This window comes from Psammomys obesus, unplaced genomic scaffold (assembly GCF_907164565.1).
Source record: "Psammomys obesus unplaced genomic scaffold, mPsaObe1.curated_primary_1811, whole genome shotgun sequence".
NCBI classification, from domain to species: Eukaryota; Metazoa; Chordata; class Mammalia; order Rodentia; family Muridae; genus Psammomys; species Psammomys obesus.
Window position 1 is genome coordinate 11,189,046 of NW_026596152.1, and position 16,579 is coordinate 11,205,624.

A 16,579-nucleotide genomic window follows, 5' to 3' on the forward strand; every position below is an offset into this window, starting at 1 on the left:
AACACAAAACAAAATGAAAAAGCTCAATGATGCTTAGGGGGAAAAAAAAAAAAAGAATGACCCTCAAATTGTTAAGGCCACTGCAGCAGCTCATTCTCGGGAGAAAACCAGGCTGATTTTAAGTTTAATCATACAGTCCATTAAAGGAAGTGTGCTGGTGGAGAATGTGAACTGGAGATCCAAGTGAAGAAAAGGTCATGAAGGAGCTTCAAAATGTGCAACTCAAGAGAAAAGGAAACCCAGCCTGGAAGATGGTGTTTGAGGGGGAGGGTGGGGCGGGGGTGGGGATTCCTGCCATGGCTGCACAGGCTTCTGGAAGGGATGAGAGGGTCCTGAGGATGAAGAGGTTGTGGGCACGCAAGAGAAGGATGGAGACGTTTTTCGTTAGGCATCTCAGAACAGACACTGCTGTTAGCCTTGCAGGGTGGTGGCCTCCTTATGGGGAGAATGACTGTGGAGGAGGAAAAGGGCTGCCAGGAAACGCACAGGGATAGAGCTGTCCTGAGAAATGGGCTTTTGAAAGGTGAGAAAAAAAATTTACTGGAGGGACTGTTGTATTTTTGTAAACTGTAAGGTTTTAAGCACCTGGGCACACCTGAACAGTTGTGGGTGAGATCGGTTGGTATATAAGAATATGAATGATTACTGGAAGTGCTAACCAGAGCCCAGGATACAGCAGGAAGGAACTGAGAGCAAGGGCGGATGTCTCAGCACACAACTGGAAATGCTTTATTTACTGTAGGAGGTGTGTGGAGAGGCTCATCTTAACGCCATTTCATGGAGGTAGAGATGGAATTTGCTTATTTTTCTGAAACGAGATCAGTAACAACTAGTAGGTCTAAATTTGAAGAATTCGGTGACAGCATGTATAAGAGGAGGGGTCAGTAGATGGATGTTAATACTCCTGAGGGGAGAGCGAGCTCTGTGCTAAGACAGAATCAGCTTAAAGAGCATGCTTTTCAAGGGCTGGGGTCAGTGGAGGAGAACACCCCAAATAAAGCATTAAGGAGTGTGGACTGTGATCTCAAGTAATCGTAGAGGACACAGACGCTAGCGGTTCATACTTAGCATCCACAGGCAAAGTGGGTAGGTGTGTGGTCATGAAGACAAGCCACTGAGTGGGAAGCCTGAGCTCCAGAAGGCTCTGGACTATCGGGGGCCTTCCAAAACCTCTAATGAGGTTGCCTCTCTTCTCCCGAGGTCCCTCCAGCCTACAGGGACAGACACCGAGGAGACCACCAGGGTCCCCAGATTTACAGAGACGCACTCAAGGTGACCGAACTTAGCACAGTTCTCCGTTCCCTTCATCAGACGACTGGGTTACAGAGTTAAATCAGCCAATATCACACTTGGAAATTTTTTAGATTATTTTATTTTATGTGTATGAATGTTTTGCCTGCGTGTATGTATGTGTGCCACGTATGTGCCTGGTGCCCACGGAGATCAGAAGAGGGAATCAGATCTCCTGGAGCTAGAGTTATGAATGGTTGCAAGCCACCATGTGAATGAGGGAAGCCAAACCTAGGCCCTGTGTAAGAACAACAAATGTTCTCAAACACTGAGCTATCTCGCCAGTACTCCACTTTCACATTTTAAAAGTACTATTTGTTTTCATTCTACACGTATTGTATTTCTCTTAGATGTTTTGTTTTTTGAGACAGTGTCTCACTATGTAGTATTGGCTGGAGTCTGCTGTGTAGGCCAGGCTGACCTTGAACTCAGAGATCTGCCTTCCTCTGTGTCTGAGTGCTGTGATTAAAGCTGTGCCTTGCCTGTGTTATCTTTTAAAAGGAACGGATTCAGAAATCTGAAAGTTTTGGGGTCATAGAAATTTTGGGGAATCCAGTTGGTGATGGCACACACCTTTAATTGCAGCACTCATGGGGCAGAGGCAGGCAGATCCATGAATCCAAGGCCAGCCTGGTCTCCAGGAAAACCAGGGCTACCCAGAGAAACCCTGTCTCAAGAAACCAGAAAGTAAAAAAAAAAAAGAAAAGGAAAGAAAAAAAGAAAGAAAGAAAGAAAGAAAGAAAGAAAGAAAGAAAGAAAGAAAGAAAGATGAGAAAGAAAGGTGAGAAAGAAAGATGTTGGGGAGATTAGTTGAGAGTCTTGAACAAAGCCCATTCACTACTGGGAAGGGCTCCTGTGTACCCCAACATGCATCTGTTTGTCTAAACTAAACCATGTAAACTACCCATTGTGTTGTAAAATCAAACACAGTAATACATTTACTAATGTGTGATTGTCAGTGGGTTCCGGTTAATATTCTATCTTACCAACAATTAAATGGAGAATTAGGGAAACTGGCTATGAACTGCCAATCAATCAACCTTTCTACTTTTCATGAAAACCACAGAAAACAGGCCTGACCAACATCACTGCTCCACTTCCTGATTGGGTGATTTTTATAGACAAGATCTCATGTTGTATTTCAACATCTGGCACTTACAATGTATCCCACACTGGCCTTAAATTTGAGTCAGTTCTGCCCCAAGTCTCCAGGATGCTGAGATTACGTGTGTGAGCCACCACCTGGCTACCTGACCACTTCCAGGCAGATATCAACCTGAAGATGGAAATCAACTCTTTCTGTGGTTAAAAAGAAAACATCATAATAACAGAGATTATGAAAACTCCACAACCTTAGATCTTGTCAGAGGACATCTCTGAAGTTACTAAAGAGAGGTTTTAATGTCACATGAAATCTCTTGTTTTTGTCTCTTCATGTAATATCTGTAGGCATGATAGACATGTCCGTGGGCCTGTGCTGACCTGTGTTTTCATCTGGGTTCCATCAGGCTTAGCCCTGCTGTGAGAACAGCAGATGATGTTCACTCTGTCCACAGGACAGCGATTCAGGGCACTCTGCTGTAGATGGCTACCTGTAGCTTTGTATTTAATATTGAAACAGCCCAACTGATGCGTTTGAAACAGGCTGGATACGCTTCCAAAATTATCACACCTGAAGTTACAGTATTTTCTTGTGTGTGTGTGTGTGTGTGTGTGTGTGTGTGTGTGTGTGCGCGCGCGCGCGTGCAGAGGCCAGAAGGGAATCTCAAATGTCATTTCTCAGACTCCACCTACCTCTTCTCTTTCCTCCTGCTTTCTTCTTCTTTCTTATTTGAGTTCTGCAAGGATTTGGTACAATGTGTTTTGACCATGCGCACCTTCCTTCCTCCAACTCTTCCCAGATCCACCCCCTTTCTTCCCCACTCAGTGCTGTGCCCACCACCCACATCAGTGCCAATGCCAATGTCCAAATAGTCTTGGATACTTGGTCCTCCACTGGAGTGTGGTTGACTTGTCAATGGCTACACTTTTAGAGAAGACTGACCCTTCATTGCTCAGCCTCTAATAATTGCCAGTAGCCCCTCTGCTAGGGTGGAACGTCATGCCCACCTCCCTTCTCCATCTGGGATTCCACCTTGTTTAGACTGGTAAGCGGGGTCACAGCGCTGTGAGTTCGTCATGTGTAACTCTCCTGCTGCCAGCCACACCTTCGGCTGTTCTACTCTTCCCCCACCCCCTCTGCTGCGGGGGTCTCTGAATAGTTCTCTCACAAGCCCGGAACTCTTAAGCAGTCACTTAGGCAGTCTAGACAGTAATCCTTGGAGGTCCTCCTGTCTCTGCCTCCCCAGTGCTGAGATTTCAGGCTCACGCTATCACGCCAGCATTTTGATGTGGGTTCTGGGGATCAAACTTGGATCCTCACACAGCCTCATCCATCTGACCTTTGCTTTCTATCTCTTAACAACAACAACAACAACAAGACTATGCTGAGTTTTTACAATTTTAGGCAAAGAGGTATCTAGCAATTTATCTGAGCGTACAACTTCTCAGCCTGTCTTTGTAGATTTTTACAGTCTTTTAGACTGCCAATATGGTCCAAAATTCTTTCTAGAGTAGGCAGTACATGAAGGGTAAAGCTGAGAGTCTGCGGAGGTGGCTTAGCAGTTCAGAGCACTAGCTGTTCTCCCGGAAGACTAAGGTTGGATTCCCAGCATCCATATGGTGGCTCACAAATCTCCTGCAACTCTAGTTCTCATGAAGCCAATGCCTTCTTCTGGCCTCTGAGGGTTCCAGATGCACATATGGTACACAGACATACATACAGGCAAAACATCCATAAACACATTATAAGAAGAAACAAAACAGACAAACAAACAAAAAACCAGAAGAAAGAAGAGTGAAAGCTCTCACACAGACCAGTGAAAATGCTTAAGGAGATAGCAACGCATGCTCCCCATTTGGTCATTACTGACATATAAATATATCTAGTTCTCACAATCTTCTTCATGAAGATACGCAATTCTTATGTATCAGAGCCTGGTCTACAGAGTGAGTTCCAGGTCACCCAGGGCTAGACCCTGTGTCAAAAACAAAATAAAAAAATTTTAATGTTCCTTTTCCCCATAGAGCTCTTATAGGACCTCATCATTTCACTTTTGCTTCATATCAACATCTCACTGCCTCTAAATGAACATTTCCTGTTCACGTAACTTCTTGTATCTTACAGCCATCTCTGTTCATTACTCTTTTGGCCAAGAGAGAGAAAGAAAGAGAGAGAGAGAGAGAGAGAGAGAGAGACCCTCTACACAGCAATCTCTGTTGAAATCTTTGGAAAGCAGCCCAATTTTGGCCAAAATTTCCACTTAACTCACAGTCCACTCTTAAATAAAAATCTAGTCACACATCAAGAGTACATTTTGTACTGACCATTGACAATATGCAGATACAGAAAGTATAGCAATTTAATAACAACTGTTGCTGGAACAGTCAGAAATATACTTGTGAATTATGGAAGAGATGAAGGGAAGCCAATGTCTGAGGTGCCTTCATGGGGAACATTATGTTCAAGTAGGAATTACATGGTTTTCTCAGAAATCTCAGTGAGGTCCTGACAGGGAAATAAAACAGTATAGACTTTCTATGCCCATCCCAGCTCTGATTAATGACACAGAGACTTATATTTATTGATAATAGCTTTAGGCCTCAGCTTACTCTTGTTTCCAACTAGCTCTTATAACCTGTGTTATCTCGTTTATATTAATCTAAATTCTTCCCTGTAGTCTGTTACCCTTTCCTCATTTTCATGTGGTTGATTTCCTCTGTGTCTCATAGTAGGTGAAACTTCCCTCACTTCTTTCTTTCCCAGAGTTTCTGTCTCTGATGGAAGTCCTGCCTGTTTGCTCCTGCCTTTGCTACAGGCTGTTCATCTCTTTATTCAGAAAGTAATGGAGAGCAATGGTTACAAAATGCTGAGGCAGGAGATGCTTCATAAAAATGACAATACAAAAATATGGCCTGTACTCATGTCTATGGGCACAGAAATCAGCATTTAAGTAACACAAGGGCAATCTTTACACAGTCCAGCCGAGAAGGGAGTTTCTTAATTCTTGGCTCCACATTCTTATAAATAAATGAAGACTTTTTATACAGATTTAAGTACGATCAGTTTTGATGGCTGGGATGAGCTGGAGGATGAAATAACAAATTAGGGCTCTACTAAATACCTTTTCCTCTAGCTTACAAAGAAGATACACTGCGATGTTGCGTGTGTGTATGCATGCACGTGTGTTTGTGTGCATGAGTGCCTGTGTGCGTGCTCACGCCTGCTCACATACACATAGGAGTTTGTCTCCTGTGGTCCTCTGGACTTCTCAAGGTGCAAGCTGAGTGCCAGACAGTGGGCAGAATGGAGAACCAGCAGGATTGGTCACATGCCTGTTAGAGAGATTTGAGTTGGAAAAAGACTTTCTGCTCACCACATAACAAACATCCTAAAAGACTAATGACTTGTGTTGAAGGAATAGATGTTTCCATAGCTTCGTAAACCAAGAAAGCTCATATCTGCTGTTCACATGCATGACTGGCACAAATTGTTAACAAAAAACACCAGGCTGTCCATCTGCAAGTGACCAAAAGGCTTGAGCCAATGTGTTCTGTTTCATTTTACAAGGTTGCTTAAGGCATTCCTCACACAAGCATGTTCTGTTCTGAGTATCTACCTCCCACCCCTCCTCCTCCCCTGTCACTGCCCTGCCACCCCACTCTAATTAGTCCCCTTTGGTCCTCAAAGGTTTCAATTCTACTTTCCCGTCATTTATACATATATCATTTTATGTGCCTATAAAGATTAGAACCAACGAATGAGAAAAGGTGAAACTTGCCTGATAGTGACTTAATTTGCTGAGAATGGTGGTTTCCACTTGCATTGTTTTTTTCTACAAACTTCATTGTATGTACATGGGTGGTGTTTTCTTTATCCTTGAACTGAAGTTTTTACAGAGAACCTGCTGTGAGTGAGCAAAACGAACTAAGGGAGTATAAATGCTCCCTTCCTTGCTTGCCTTTTGGTTTCTGAGAGCAAAGTGTGGTTTAGCAGGGAATCTGTAGATAAATGTCCTTCATCTGCATCAATGCTGATACAAAAGGTGATGGAAGGCAGAAAGGCAGGAGATCCCTGCAGGAGGTCTTTACCCCATACTCCCTCTTGGCCTGATCTCCTGTGCCCAGCTGGCCAGCTTTTCCCCATGGTCTTCTCCCACAGTGCACCCACCCACCTCCTGGCAGATAAGGAAGATACCCTCTTTACTTGTGATGGTGAAGGCCACCCTCCCTTTCCTTTTGTTTGGCTCTGGTGGCTCAGAGATGCTCATAAACACTTGTTATGTGACTGACCTCATTCTGCCTGGCTCAGGGACTTCCCGGAGGTGGCAGACATGATCTCCTTCTTGGGAAGGCTGTGCTGTATCTCCTGGGCTTTGGAGTGGTCTCACTGGCTCCTCTCACTGGAAGGCTTTAGTCCAGAGGTGCCATGTCTCAGCCTTCTCTGTACTTTCTAGCTGCCTTGACCCCTGGAACATTCCAGGCTCCCCACCTGGCCTCCAAGAGCTTGTGCCAGCTGCTGCAGCAAGCTCCTTCTTAATTGTGAACTTAGTCAATGATGGGCAGTGGCGTTCCCTCTCCTGTCCCTGGATATCTGCTGCCCAGGGTGAGAAAGCACTCTTCCTCATGCCTCCAGGTATGACTGGTCAGAAGGAGACTTCCTACACAATCCCCTGCCTCTGTTCTCTCACTTCCATTCTTTGAAAAGAAGGTTGGTCCCATTCATTGATGCCTAGCAGGGAAAGGACACAGTCAGTGCACAATAATCTTAATGAGGACAGCCAGCACTTGGAGAGCTTCAGCAAGCCAGGCATAGTTTGTTGTGTTTCACCTATAACTTGTGTAAGCCTCACAGCCAGCCACGAGAGACTCTCAGCTCTTGAGGAAACTGAGACACATAACCTGAAGAACCACTGTGTGAAGGTTACACAACACAAGGGAACTAGGATATGAACTCAGGTTGTTGTCTGGGTCGAAAGAACCTCCATGCTGAAAACCTGGCGGGACCTGTTGCTCCACACTGCTGGATCTGCTCTGCTTTCCCAGTGCCTCTCATGAGCTTATCCTCACCAAAGGAGCAGGGGAACCACCAATGAAAGGCAAAGCGTCAGGCTGAAGCAAAGAAGAGGTAGAGAGAGGCTCCATTTTAGAGCCTAGGCCTTAATTTCTGTTATGGCTAAAGAAGCTCCATTTCCAGGACAGCCAAGGCTGTCTGCTTCTACACAGAGAAACCCTGTCTTGAAAAACACCAAAAAGAAGGAGAAGGAAGAGGAAGAGAGGTACCTCCATTTTATGCTAGGCATCCATCTTGGTACCCACCAGCCGTCTGTCTCTGACTGCAGTCCCCGGAAGGTAAGTTTCAAGTAATCTCAACTCATTGACAATCACCCAAAAATGGACAGATGTGTCCATCTACTTGTTATGATGTGGCTAACTGCTTTTTTTCCCCTCTGTAACTTGCTTACACAGATGCCCCAAGATTTTCTGAGTTGCCTTAATCACTTAATTGGGCAGAGGAGAACAGTTTTTACTTGCTTGCATAAAGATTAAAGGTTTTTGTGTGGTTTCCTCCTTTAAAAGTTGTTCCCCATACCCCTCCTTCACAGCAATCTCAAATCTGGCTCAGAGCTTGTTCATCCTCCTAGCAGCTAATCAATAAACCTTTTAATTATAGTTGAATTGAGTCTATGGGGTTATTTTTTACCCCTCACAAACTCCATCTTTCACCTTTTTTGATAGCAGCCATGGCTTTCCAGGCATAGAGTAGCATCGTGCCTAGCACCACAGGGCACTGCCAGATAAGCTCCCAAGGTCAGGGGAGCATTCAGAGTTCCTTACTTCCCTTGCTATGCAACCGATGGTAGCCAGTCATGAAGATGATCAGGCAGGACCCAGGGGTATTTCTTCTAAGAAAGTTTGCCTGTTGTGGCCAAGGACTCTCCAAGACACCAGATACAAAAATGTTACCAAAAAGGAAGAGAAAGTGCAAATGAAGACAATGAGACTACAGAGCCCTCAGCTATGGACTCCATCCAGCTTGGCAGTGCACAGTGACCGTCTGGATGACATGGTCCTGGGTGGGGATGTTTACACCAGTGTGAGCCTGTCATCACTGACCCCTTCACCTGCCTGCACTTGGTGTTGTTAGAAGTCCCACCTTTACGCTAGTGTGTCTCACTAAAAGGGTTATCATCTCTGCACACAGCTGGGCCTCTGCAGCAACTGCCCTGTGTGGTTACTGTTGCTGTGTCTGACCCACAGGACATTCCAGGGTCTCATCAGGAAGCAAATATTCTACATGAAACTCTACCTGGTGTTCTCGAGAGAACATACATGGAGGCAGTCAGTGGTAGAGCTGTGAGTCCTCAGTAAACTCGGGACCCACTATCATCCTCACCCTGACCTGAGAAATGGGGTCAGGTCTTTTCTCCACATTACAGGTGAGTGGAAAGGCAGAGTTGTGGGTGATGTTAAAGGAAAAAGATTATCCGCTGCAGCTGGAGACAGTAAGACTCCATTCGAGGGAGGCAAGGTAGCATCAAGTGTCTTGCTGTAGCTGACAGAGATTCAGTGTGTCCTAAATCCAGCATGGCCAAGTGAAAATTTAAGTAGAAGGGCAGGGTCAAAGGATGGGAATGATGGTGCTAAAGGGGAGTTCTGGGTTGCTGACTCAATAAGATTCTTGCTGAAACAGGCTGGATGATGAGACCATTACTGTCTCATATGTCTTCATATGGGTTTATTTTCTCCTCCAATTAAAGAATTACAAGGCAGGAAAAGTCTTGGACAAGGAGGCACCAAGAGGTTTCAAGCTTTATTAAAAGCAAAGAAGCTCAGAGTCAGCTTTCCCCTAATGAGGCTGCCTTGCCTAACTTCAGTAGAAGATGTGCCTAGTCCTTCTGTAACTTGATATGTCAAGGCTGGTTGATATCCACGGGAGGCTTCCCATCTCAGAGGAGAAAGGGAGGGGGAGATGAAAGGAGAGGAGGGTTTAGGAGAGGGAGGGACTGGGCAGGGGGAAGGGGGAGCTGTGATCGGATGTAAAATAAATAAACAACATAATCCAAAACAAGAAATGAGGGGAAAAAGTGAAGATAGTCACACACAGGAGGGAAAGACTCCCTGCAGAGCAGAGAGGGGACAAAATCCATCCACCCACACCCACACTGGGGATTTTAACTGTTTTGAGTGGCCTGGGATGGATCTCCTTCTCCTAATTTTGGGTTGTCAGCTTAAGTAGAGAAAGAAGAGCTGAAAGGCCCACAACTCAAGGACCAGCTTTGAACCAATCAGCAAGAAGGGAGCCTGATAGTGAGAGAAAAGCCTGCCAGGCTTTTGTCTTAGTACAGAAGGGTGAAGGAAAAGCCAGACGTTTGCCATCTTCATTATCTGTCCTGATCCCTTTCCCTTCCTGTCTGTCAGTGGTCTGACTGGTTCCTGATCCTTTAAAACTTCACCTTGGACGTGGTGGAGAATAAAGATCCCACCAGCCATGGAGAGCTGCAGGGTCTGTTGAAGTGACTGAACCTGATTTTTGAGGAGATGGATGGCTTCTTTCATTTCTGTTGCTGTGACAAGTACCCCAACAAAAATCAGATAAGGGAAGAAATGGCTTTTTGTTTTGTTTTTTTTATCGTTCCAGCTTATAGTCCATCTCTGTAGGGAAGCCATGGCAGGAACTCAAGCAGCTGGTCATAACACATCCACAGTCAGAAAAAAAAAAACCTCATAAACTCACCCTTACCTACTGGCACCTGTTCGGCTATATTTCTCAATGGTTATATTGTTCAGGAACTCAGGACTAGAAAATGGCACCTCCCATATAGGAAGACCCTGCTGGGATGGGCCTTCCATATTAATTAATGACACAGGAAGACTGCTTCTCTCACAGACATGCCCACAGGCCAATCTGATATTGATAATTCTTCACTGAAACTCTCTCCCTAGGTAATTCCAGGTTGCACACTCTCCAAGAATGAATGTCAGTGGTGTCAGCTTGCTGCTGTGTCCCAGGCCAGGGCATAAGTGAGATATGGTCATAACCTGGAAGTCTGGCCTCTTGGCTCATAGCCTATTTTCAGTAACTGCCCTTATCTCTATTCTCAGCTAATTAAGAGCTCAGAGTTCAGTACTGGTTACACAAAGTGAGGTTTAATAGTCTGAATCAATAAGGAAGCATAAAATACAAGTCTCCAGCTATGACTCTGACCCTGGGAAAGGATGTGAGGGCCAGTGTGATAGGATAGAGGCGGGGTGGAGGGCACATTATGAAATGCCACAAGGCAGGGGTGCCAAATTCCTCCTTAGGAAAGTAAAATTCAAACTGACTTTTTGAAAGGGCTGTAGTTCTATTTCGGGGGAGAATTACCGTATGTCTTGGCTGCCATCTTGTAGTCTTGAGCAATGGTTTGCTCTCTAACCAGGAACTGAGAGAGGACTTCATCATTAAGGACCCGTGATATCCTCTCTCCACATCCCTTGAGAGTGTGGCCAGTCTTCTCCAAGCTCACGTTTCCATGTCCCACTAAATGTTTTGTCAACTTACTTTGTAGAATAGGAACACTTCCCCCACCATTTTGGGCTCCATGACTGTCGGATGTCCTTCCACATTTCTTTCTCTCTGTGACTTCTGGGTGTCCTTCCATGTCAGGGTGTCCTTCCTCAGTTCCTCATGTCTATGACTCTCAGGTGTCCTCACTCATTTCTTCCACACTCCAGCCTCTGAGGCATAGTCTCTGTTCACCTCCATACCTTCTTCAACATGCTGCATGCTGTCTTTCCAGGGGTACCCCATGCCCTTGGCACCTGAAATTTGAAAGAACGTGCCCAAGATCTTAATAATTAGAGGAGGATAGAAGGAGTGTGAGCTCCTCTAGCTTAGCCTTTCTTTCCATTGCAAATAAGAAAGCTGGTGATCTATGCCCTAACAAGAGGCTGGCAGAAAAATAGACATGGAAAAAGTAAAATTGTAGAGAAACACACCCAGTTCCTTCTAGACAGAGAAGTAAATGGATCCTTGGGTCTGACTCTAGGGAGCAATGACAGGATGGGAGAGGGAATACCGGAAGTTTGCCCCGAGGAAGGGTAGAGAATGGTAGCTACATGATGTAGGCCAACTTTCCATACTTTTAAACTTTTGAGTGCTCAAAACTTTTCTGTAGTTCATCTTGGGCACAGAGGCATTATAAACCCCTCCCTACCAACCATATATTCAAAAAGAGCTGTTCTCAAAGTTTCTCTTTCTCTTTCTAAAAGATAAGGAAGTTTAGTGCACTTGGCTTCATGTCAAGATGCTCTTTACAGTGTCTTCATTGCCAGGCAATGGTCCTCTGGGCTATAAAAGTCAGTGACAGTGAGGGCAGAGAAAGCATTCCCTTCTCTTCTTCTCTGGTGAGATCACTGGCCCTCCTCTCCTTCTCAAGGCAGTCCTTTCAGAAGAACAGGAATACTCTTGGTGAGCATTTCCACTGTGGGCTGTGAGACCTGGTGATGGAGGCCAGCTGTTGGGGGAAGGTGACTTTGGAAGTGGTGAACTCATGTCCTTAGCATAGGGTCTGATTGCTCTCGAGCACCATGGCCCAGAACTTTCTAGCTACAGAGAGCCTCCAACCTGCTCTCCAGAGGAGTCATTTCTTGACTCAGTCATTTCAACTGTTGAAGGAGATCTAGTGCCTTCGGGACCTATGCAGGAAGAATTCCTCTTGAGTGAAAGTTCTTGCCATAGAAGGAGAGCCCCTCTCCATACCCCATGCCTTGATAGAGGATGTGGTTTCTTTCCCAGTTTTGCATCCTTCCCAATGGCCACATCAGACACATAAAGCCGGTGTTTAATACATTTTGGCTTTCAGAAAGAATGAGTGAAAGAACTAATGAGTGAGTGACTGAATGGAAACATAGACAAACAAAACAGTGCAGTGTGTGGGTTGCTGGATTACAGGTCTGAGCCCCGTTACTCTGACCCCCTTGTCCTCATTTGTATCTCATGCAGTGTTCACTGGAGTCACCATGGCCTGGTCCTCCATCCTGAAGAGCCTCCTCCCACTCTTTGTCTTTGCCATCTTAGCTGTCAGCTCTGTGGGTAAGAATAAACAAGGCTTCCTTTCCCCTAAAGGTGGGAAGGGGGAAGTGAGCCTTCAAGTGCCTTGGGGGAGGTAACCAGTGGTCTGTCTAGCTCCTCATGGGTTCTTGAGTCCTAGGAAACATCAACCACAAGGCTCTGGGATTACCTTTTAAATGCTTTACACTTTCTCCTCAGAGAGTTACACCTGTGAAGTCTCTACATGCATTTTGGAACCTTGTATTGTGCCTACAATTTCTTGTACAGCCACTAAAGGCTGCTTCAATCAAATGATGAAATTTGAAACACCATGTAAGCCAACCCTCCTTCCCTGAGCATCCAGTTTATCATTGTCTCCTTTCCAGGATGAGACTGGGAACAGGGGGTTCTGGGAAATGATGGAGATGGAGTTTGTACTTGATAGAGGCCTTAGATGCTACATGATGATGGCACTTTGGGAGTGACTCCAGTCTTACTTTTACACTGTTGGGGATCATCACACCTGCTAAGCAAGTAGCTTACCCCCAGCCACTCCCTGTAACAAATGGTCCCTCTGTTGGTTAGTTCTCAGGAGACCATTGCAGAGGGACCCTGGAGAAGTGCAATACTCAAGGCAGAGGGAATGGGAGAACAGATTATGTGCCACTAGCTCAGGAGGAAAATTTACTCCGTGCTTCAATTTTCTGCAGCTACTCTTACAGACAAGCTGCTTAATCAAAAAGGCTGTACTAGCAATGCAGACACATGCAGTAACCTGGAATTCTCAGCAACGCTGGGGGATCAGCGGACATTTAGATATAAGAACCGTTGCTGCATGACAGAGAAGTGCAACAAAGAGAACATAACAGGTGAGTACAGCTGTGTCTGTGCCCCTCCCCGCTCTCTCCTCTGCCTTTCCATGAGGCCATCTCTCCCTGATGGGCTGCAGCAGTGATCTTTGCCTTTGCTTGAAGCTTTGATTGTAAGCTTTGATTGTAAGGCCCCTCTCTTGGGGTATGTGTGTATAGACTTGAATATTCGGAGAGACTGAGAGACAGCTGGGCGGCAGTGATTGGTCCCGGGTCTAGTCTCTAAGTGGGTTCAATGACTCTGTAGATTTAAACACTTTGCTCTGCTGCTCCAGTTGAGAGACTGTCCTCACCTATATTCTTCCTCATCTTGGATTTTTGTATTGTTGATTGTATTGCCAAGATTAATCCTTCTGCCTCAGCTTCCAAAGTAGGAGTAGTTGGGAGCACAGGGGTGTGTGTGTGTGTGTGTGTTAGTGTGGACCACACCTGGCTCATTCCTCACCATATGAACAGCATCTTTTTAGGAAGCAGATTATCTCCTCTCCCATTATCTAGACTTTTTTCTCCAGAGCAGAGAGCAGAGTAATGGATGAAGGTGAGGACAGCACTGAATTGCTGTGAGATCCTGCACTGCGCTCCCACAACAGCACCTTCCTTTCTCCTGTGCCTCCGCCCAGCTCATCCCGGTCACAATGCTTTTTGGTAGAATCATGGGAAAAGCTCGTGTCAGATGAGCAGCGGACAGACATGTTCTCAGCTATTTCTTCTGCCTTTTCCCAAGAAGAAAACTTTTTCTCTCCATTCAGTGCCTTCACCATCTTCAGAACCCAATGGTGTTCGGTGTGCTGCCTGCTACACTGAGAAAGGCAAATCATGCAAAGTAAATGCTACCATAGAGTGCACAGGAAATGAGAAAAAGTGTGTGGAGTTTACCGGCACAGGTATGAGCTATTTCCTCAAATGTTTTGATATATATACTTTTTAATTTTAATTTTTTTCTTCACAACTTATTCATTATATACCCAACTGAAGCCCAGTTCCTCAACTCCCCCTAGTCTCACCTTTCCTCCCTTTTCCCCCCATCCCCTTCCCCTAGTTCACTGAAAGGGGGAGTTCTCCTCCTCTGCCATCTACCCATAGCTTTTTAAGTCTCATCAGACTGCCTGGATCCTCTTCCTTGGTGGCCTGGCAAGCCTGCATCATCAGGGGCTAGTGATCAAAGAGCAGTCAACCAAGTTCATGCTAGAGGAGCCCCTCTTGTTTTCTCCCTTTTCTTTTTGTTTGTTAGTTTAAGATGCAGATGTCTGTCAAGGATTTAGTGTATCTGCCACTTGCTTCTGTGTATCCAAAGCTCAGCAGCTGAAAATAGCATTCTTTCATTGCATCCAGTCTCTGCAGCCGAGAATCTGAGCACAGCACTGACATTGGTTCTGGCTCAGGCTGTCTCCCAGGGCTGTGGGTCAGCGGGGTCTGTGGTCCTTCCGTTAGAGGGCCTGCTTTCTACTTCACTCATGATTTCAAATCCTCTTCATGAAGCAGCCTCATGCTGTATCAACTGACTTCCCTCAACATTAGTGATGAGACAGATGGAGCAGACTGATAAGGGGAGCTATAGATTTTAATTGTCTAAACTTGGAAATGATATGTCATTTCTGCTCCTATTTGTTTTTTTAATTTTTAAAATTAAAAATTTATTGCAAAGAACTTACAAATAAAAAGAACATCATAAAGTGTGAATAGGCTGACCCGAAGATTATATATCTCCATGAACTTCTATACAGTTAGAATAGCTATTCTGAAGCTGTGGAGATTTAGATTAAATGTTATACTTTCATTGTTAACTATATGCATAGGCACAGACAAAACACACACAGACACACACACACACACACACACACACACACACACACACACACACCAAGCAAGCAAACCAAAACAACAACAAATCCAAGACAGAATCAAAGCTAGGAAAGCGATTAGCTCCATGTCTGTCATGACTCACGTGTCCATTACCTGCATCCCATTTTTCTCATCACCTAATGCTAAAGGCCCCTTGTCTCCACATCTATCCTGATACAATCCTGATTCAACACGAGTGGGCCCTACAGAAAGCCACTCTGCCAATAGGTGGAGTGAGTTGGGGCCAGGGAGTCCTGGTAGAAAATGGGTTTCTCATAGAGCAAAGGGCACTATAGGCCCAAGCATTTGTTTCTCTCTCCAAGATCTGGAGGGGCCTTTTGATGGCAGTTGAAGGGAAGGTGTTGAGGTTAAGGGAAAGAAATACAAGGGCTTGCACCTGCCATGCTGTGATGCCCTGTAACGGGACTTTGGCTCAATGGCAGCACAGGGGGTGACTATTTCTGGATGTCACATAGTTAAGCACTTGAGTTTTTCACAGTGTCACTGAGACTTTAGTAAAAAGTTTTATGCTTTTTCCTGAGTGGGAAGGACTATGTGTTTGTTGTCCAGGGTGCATACGTCATTCAGGTGGGAACTAGAAAAACAACTGTGGGGTTTTTCTCTGGGAACCATATGACTAGAGGGAGGCATTGGCAACTCTTCCCAGAGCCACATGTGAGATATCTTATGGTTGTGGAGCTGAGAACTTGATTACCTGAAGGCAAGTCTGGCCTCCTATTAGGAGGAATCTTGAAGGAGGGTCTAGGTGAGAAGGGGAAAGGACAATGGGATGCCACACAGGGTACAGAGTGGGGTTGAATCCATCCATAGCAGGACAGCTTTCTACTTCAGTTTTCCACGGGAAGCACAGACATGTTTCCACAGTATTGGTCTCCTGTGCAACTCAGCGGTCTTGGAAGCATTTTAGCTGGAGGGGATCTGTATTTCCCCCTATTGTCCACAGGTAAGTTTGGAAGGAGCCCAGATACACTTAAAAATGTAGCCAAACACTGGAGCTCCTTCAGCTGGCGTCCTTCCTGAATTAAGTTCCTCTCTTGTAATGAAGGAGCTCTGAACCCCGTGTTGGTATGTGTGCCTTAAACAGAGGCTCAGCCTATGCGTGGAGCTATTTTCATGTTACCACCCAGAGAGAGAGGTTACATATTTAAGATCATTCTGGGCACGTCTCTTTTCCCCAGCGGCCTCGAGTGAGGAGGGAAATGAGAGATAGAACTAACTGCCTCGCTTTCTTTTAGCAGCGGCAACTCCTACTCTTTCGCTGTATGGGAAAGGCTGTGCAACTGAAAGTGCCTGCGATATGAGTACGACCGTCTTCGACGGCATAAATATCCAAGCCAAATGCATCCCACCCGATGGGAGCCCTGCCCTCAAGTCCATCTCATCACTTCCAGTTGTTCTTCTCCTGCTGAAAGTCTTGCTTTGA

The 16,579-nt window shown here is 45.4% G+C and overlaps 1 protein-coding gene across 1 annotated transcript; it reads left to right on the top strand.

Annotated features, from left to right (window-relative positions):
* Positions 1-12,393: 12,393 nt before the first annotated feature.
* Positions 12,394-16,579, top strand: LOC129666776 (protein RoBo-1-like). The gene is made up of 5 exons (XM_055594024.1): positions 12,394-12,466; positions 12,644-12,757; positions 13,135-13,293; positions 14,043-14,177; positions 16,395-16,579. The coding sequence occupies exons 1-5, from the start codon at positions 12,394-12,396 to the stop codon at positions 16,577-16,579; spliced, it is 666 nt and encodes a 221-aa protein (XP_055449999.1).

What these genes read in the sequence shown, in the direction of transcription:
- LOC129666776 (XM_055594024.1), top strand. Translation starts at nt 12,394, where the DNA reads ATGGCCTGGTCCTCCATCCTGAAGAGCCTCCTCCCACTCTTTGTCTTT. An exon ending in GATGAAATTTGAAACACCAT is followed by an intron (nt 12,758 to 13,134) that starts GTAAGCCAACCC and finishes AATTTTCTGCAG; the next exon opens with CTACTCTTACAGACAAGCTG. An exon ending in TGTGGAGTTTACCGGCACAG is followed by an intron (nt 14,178 to 16,394) that starts GTATGAGCTATT and finishes TTCTTTTAGCAG; the next exon opens with CGGCAACTCCTACTCTTTCG.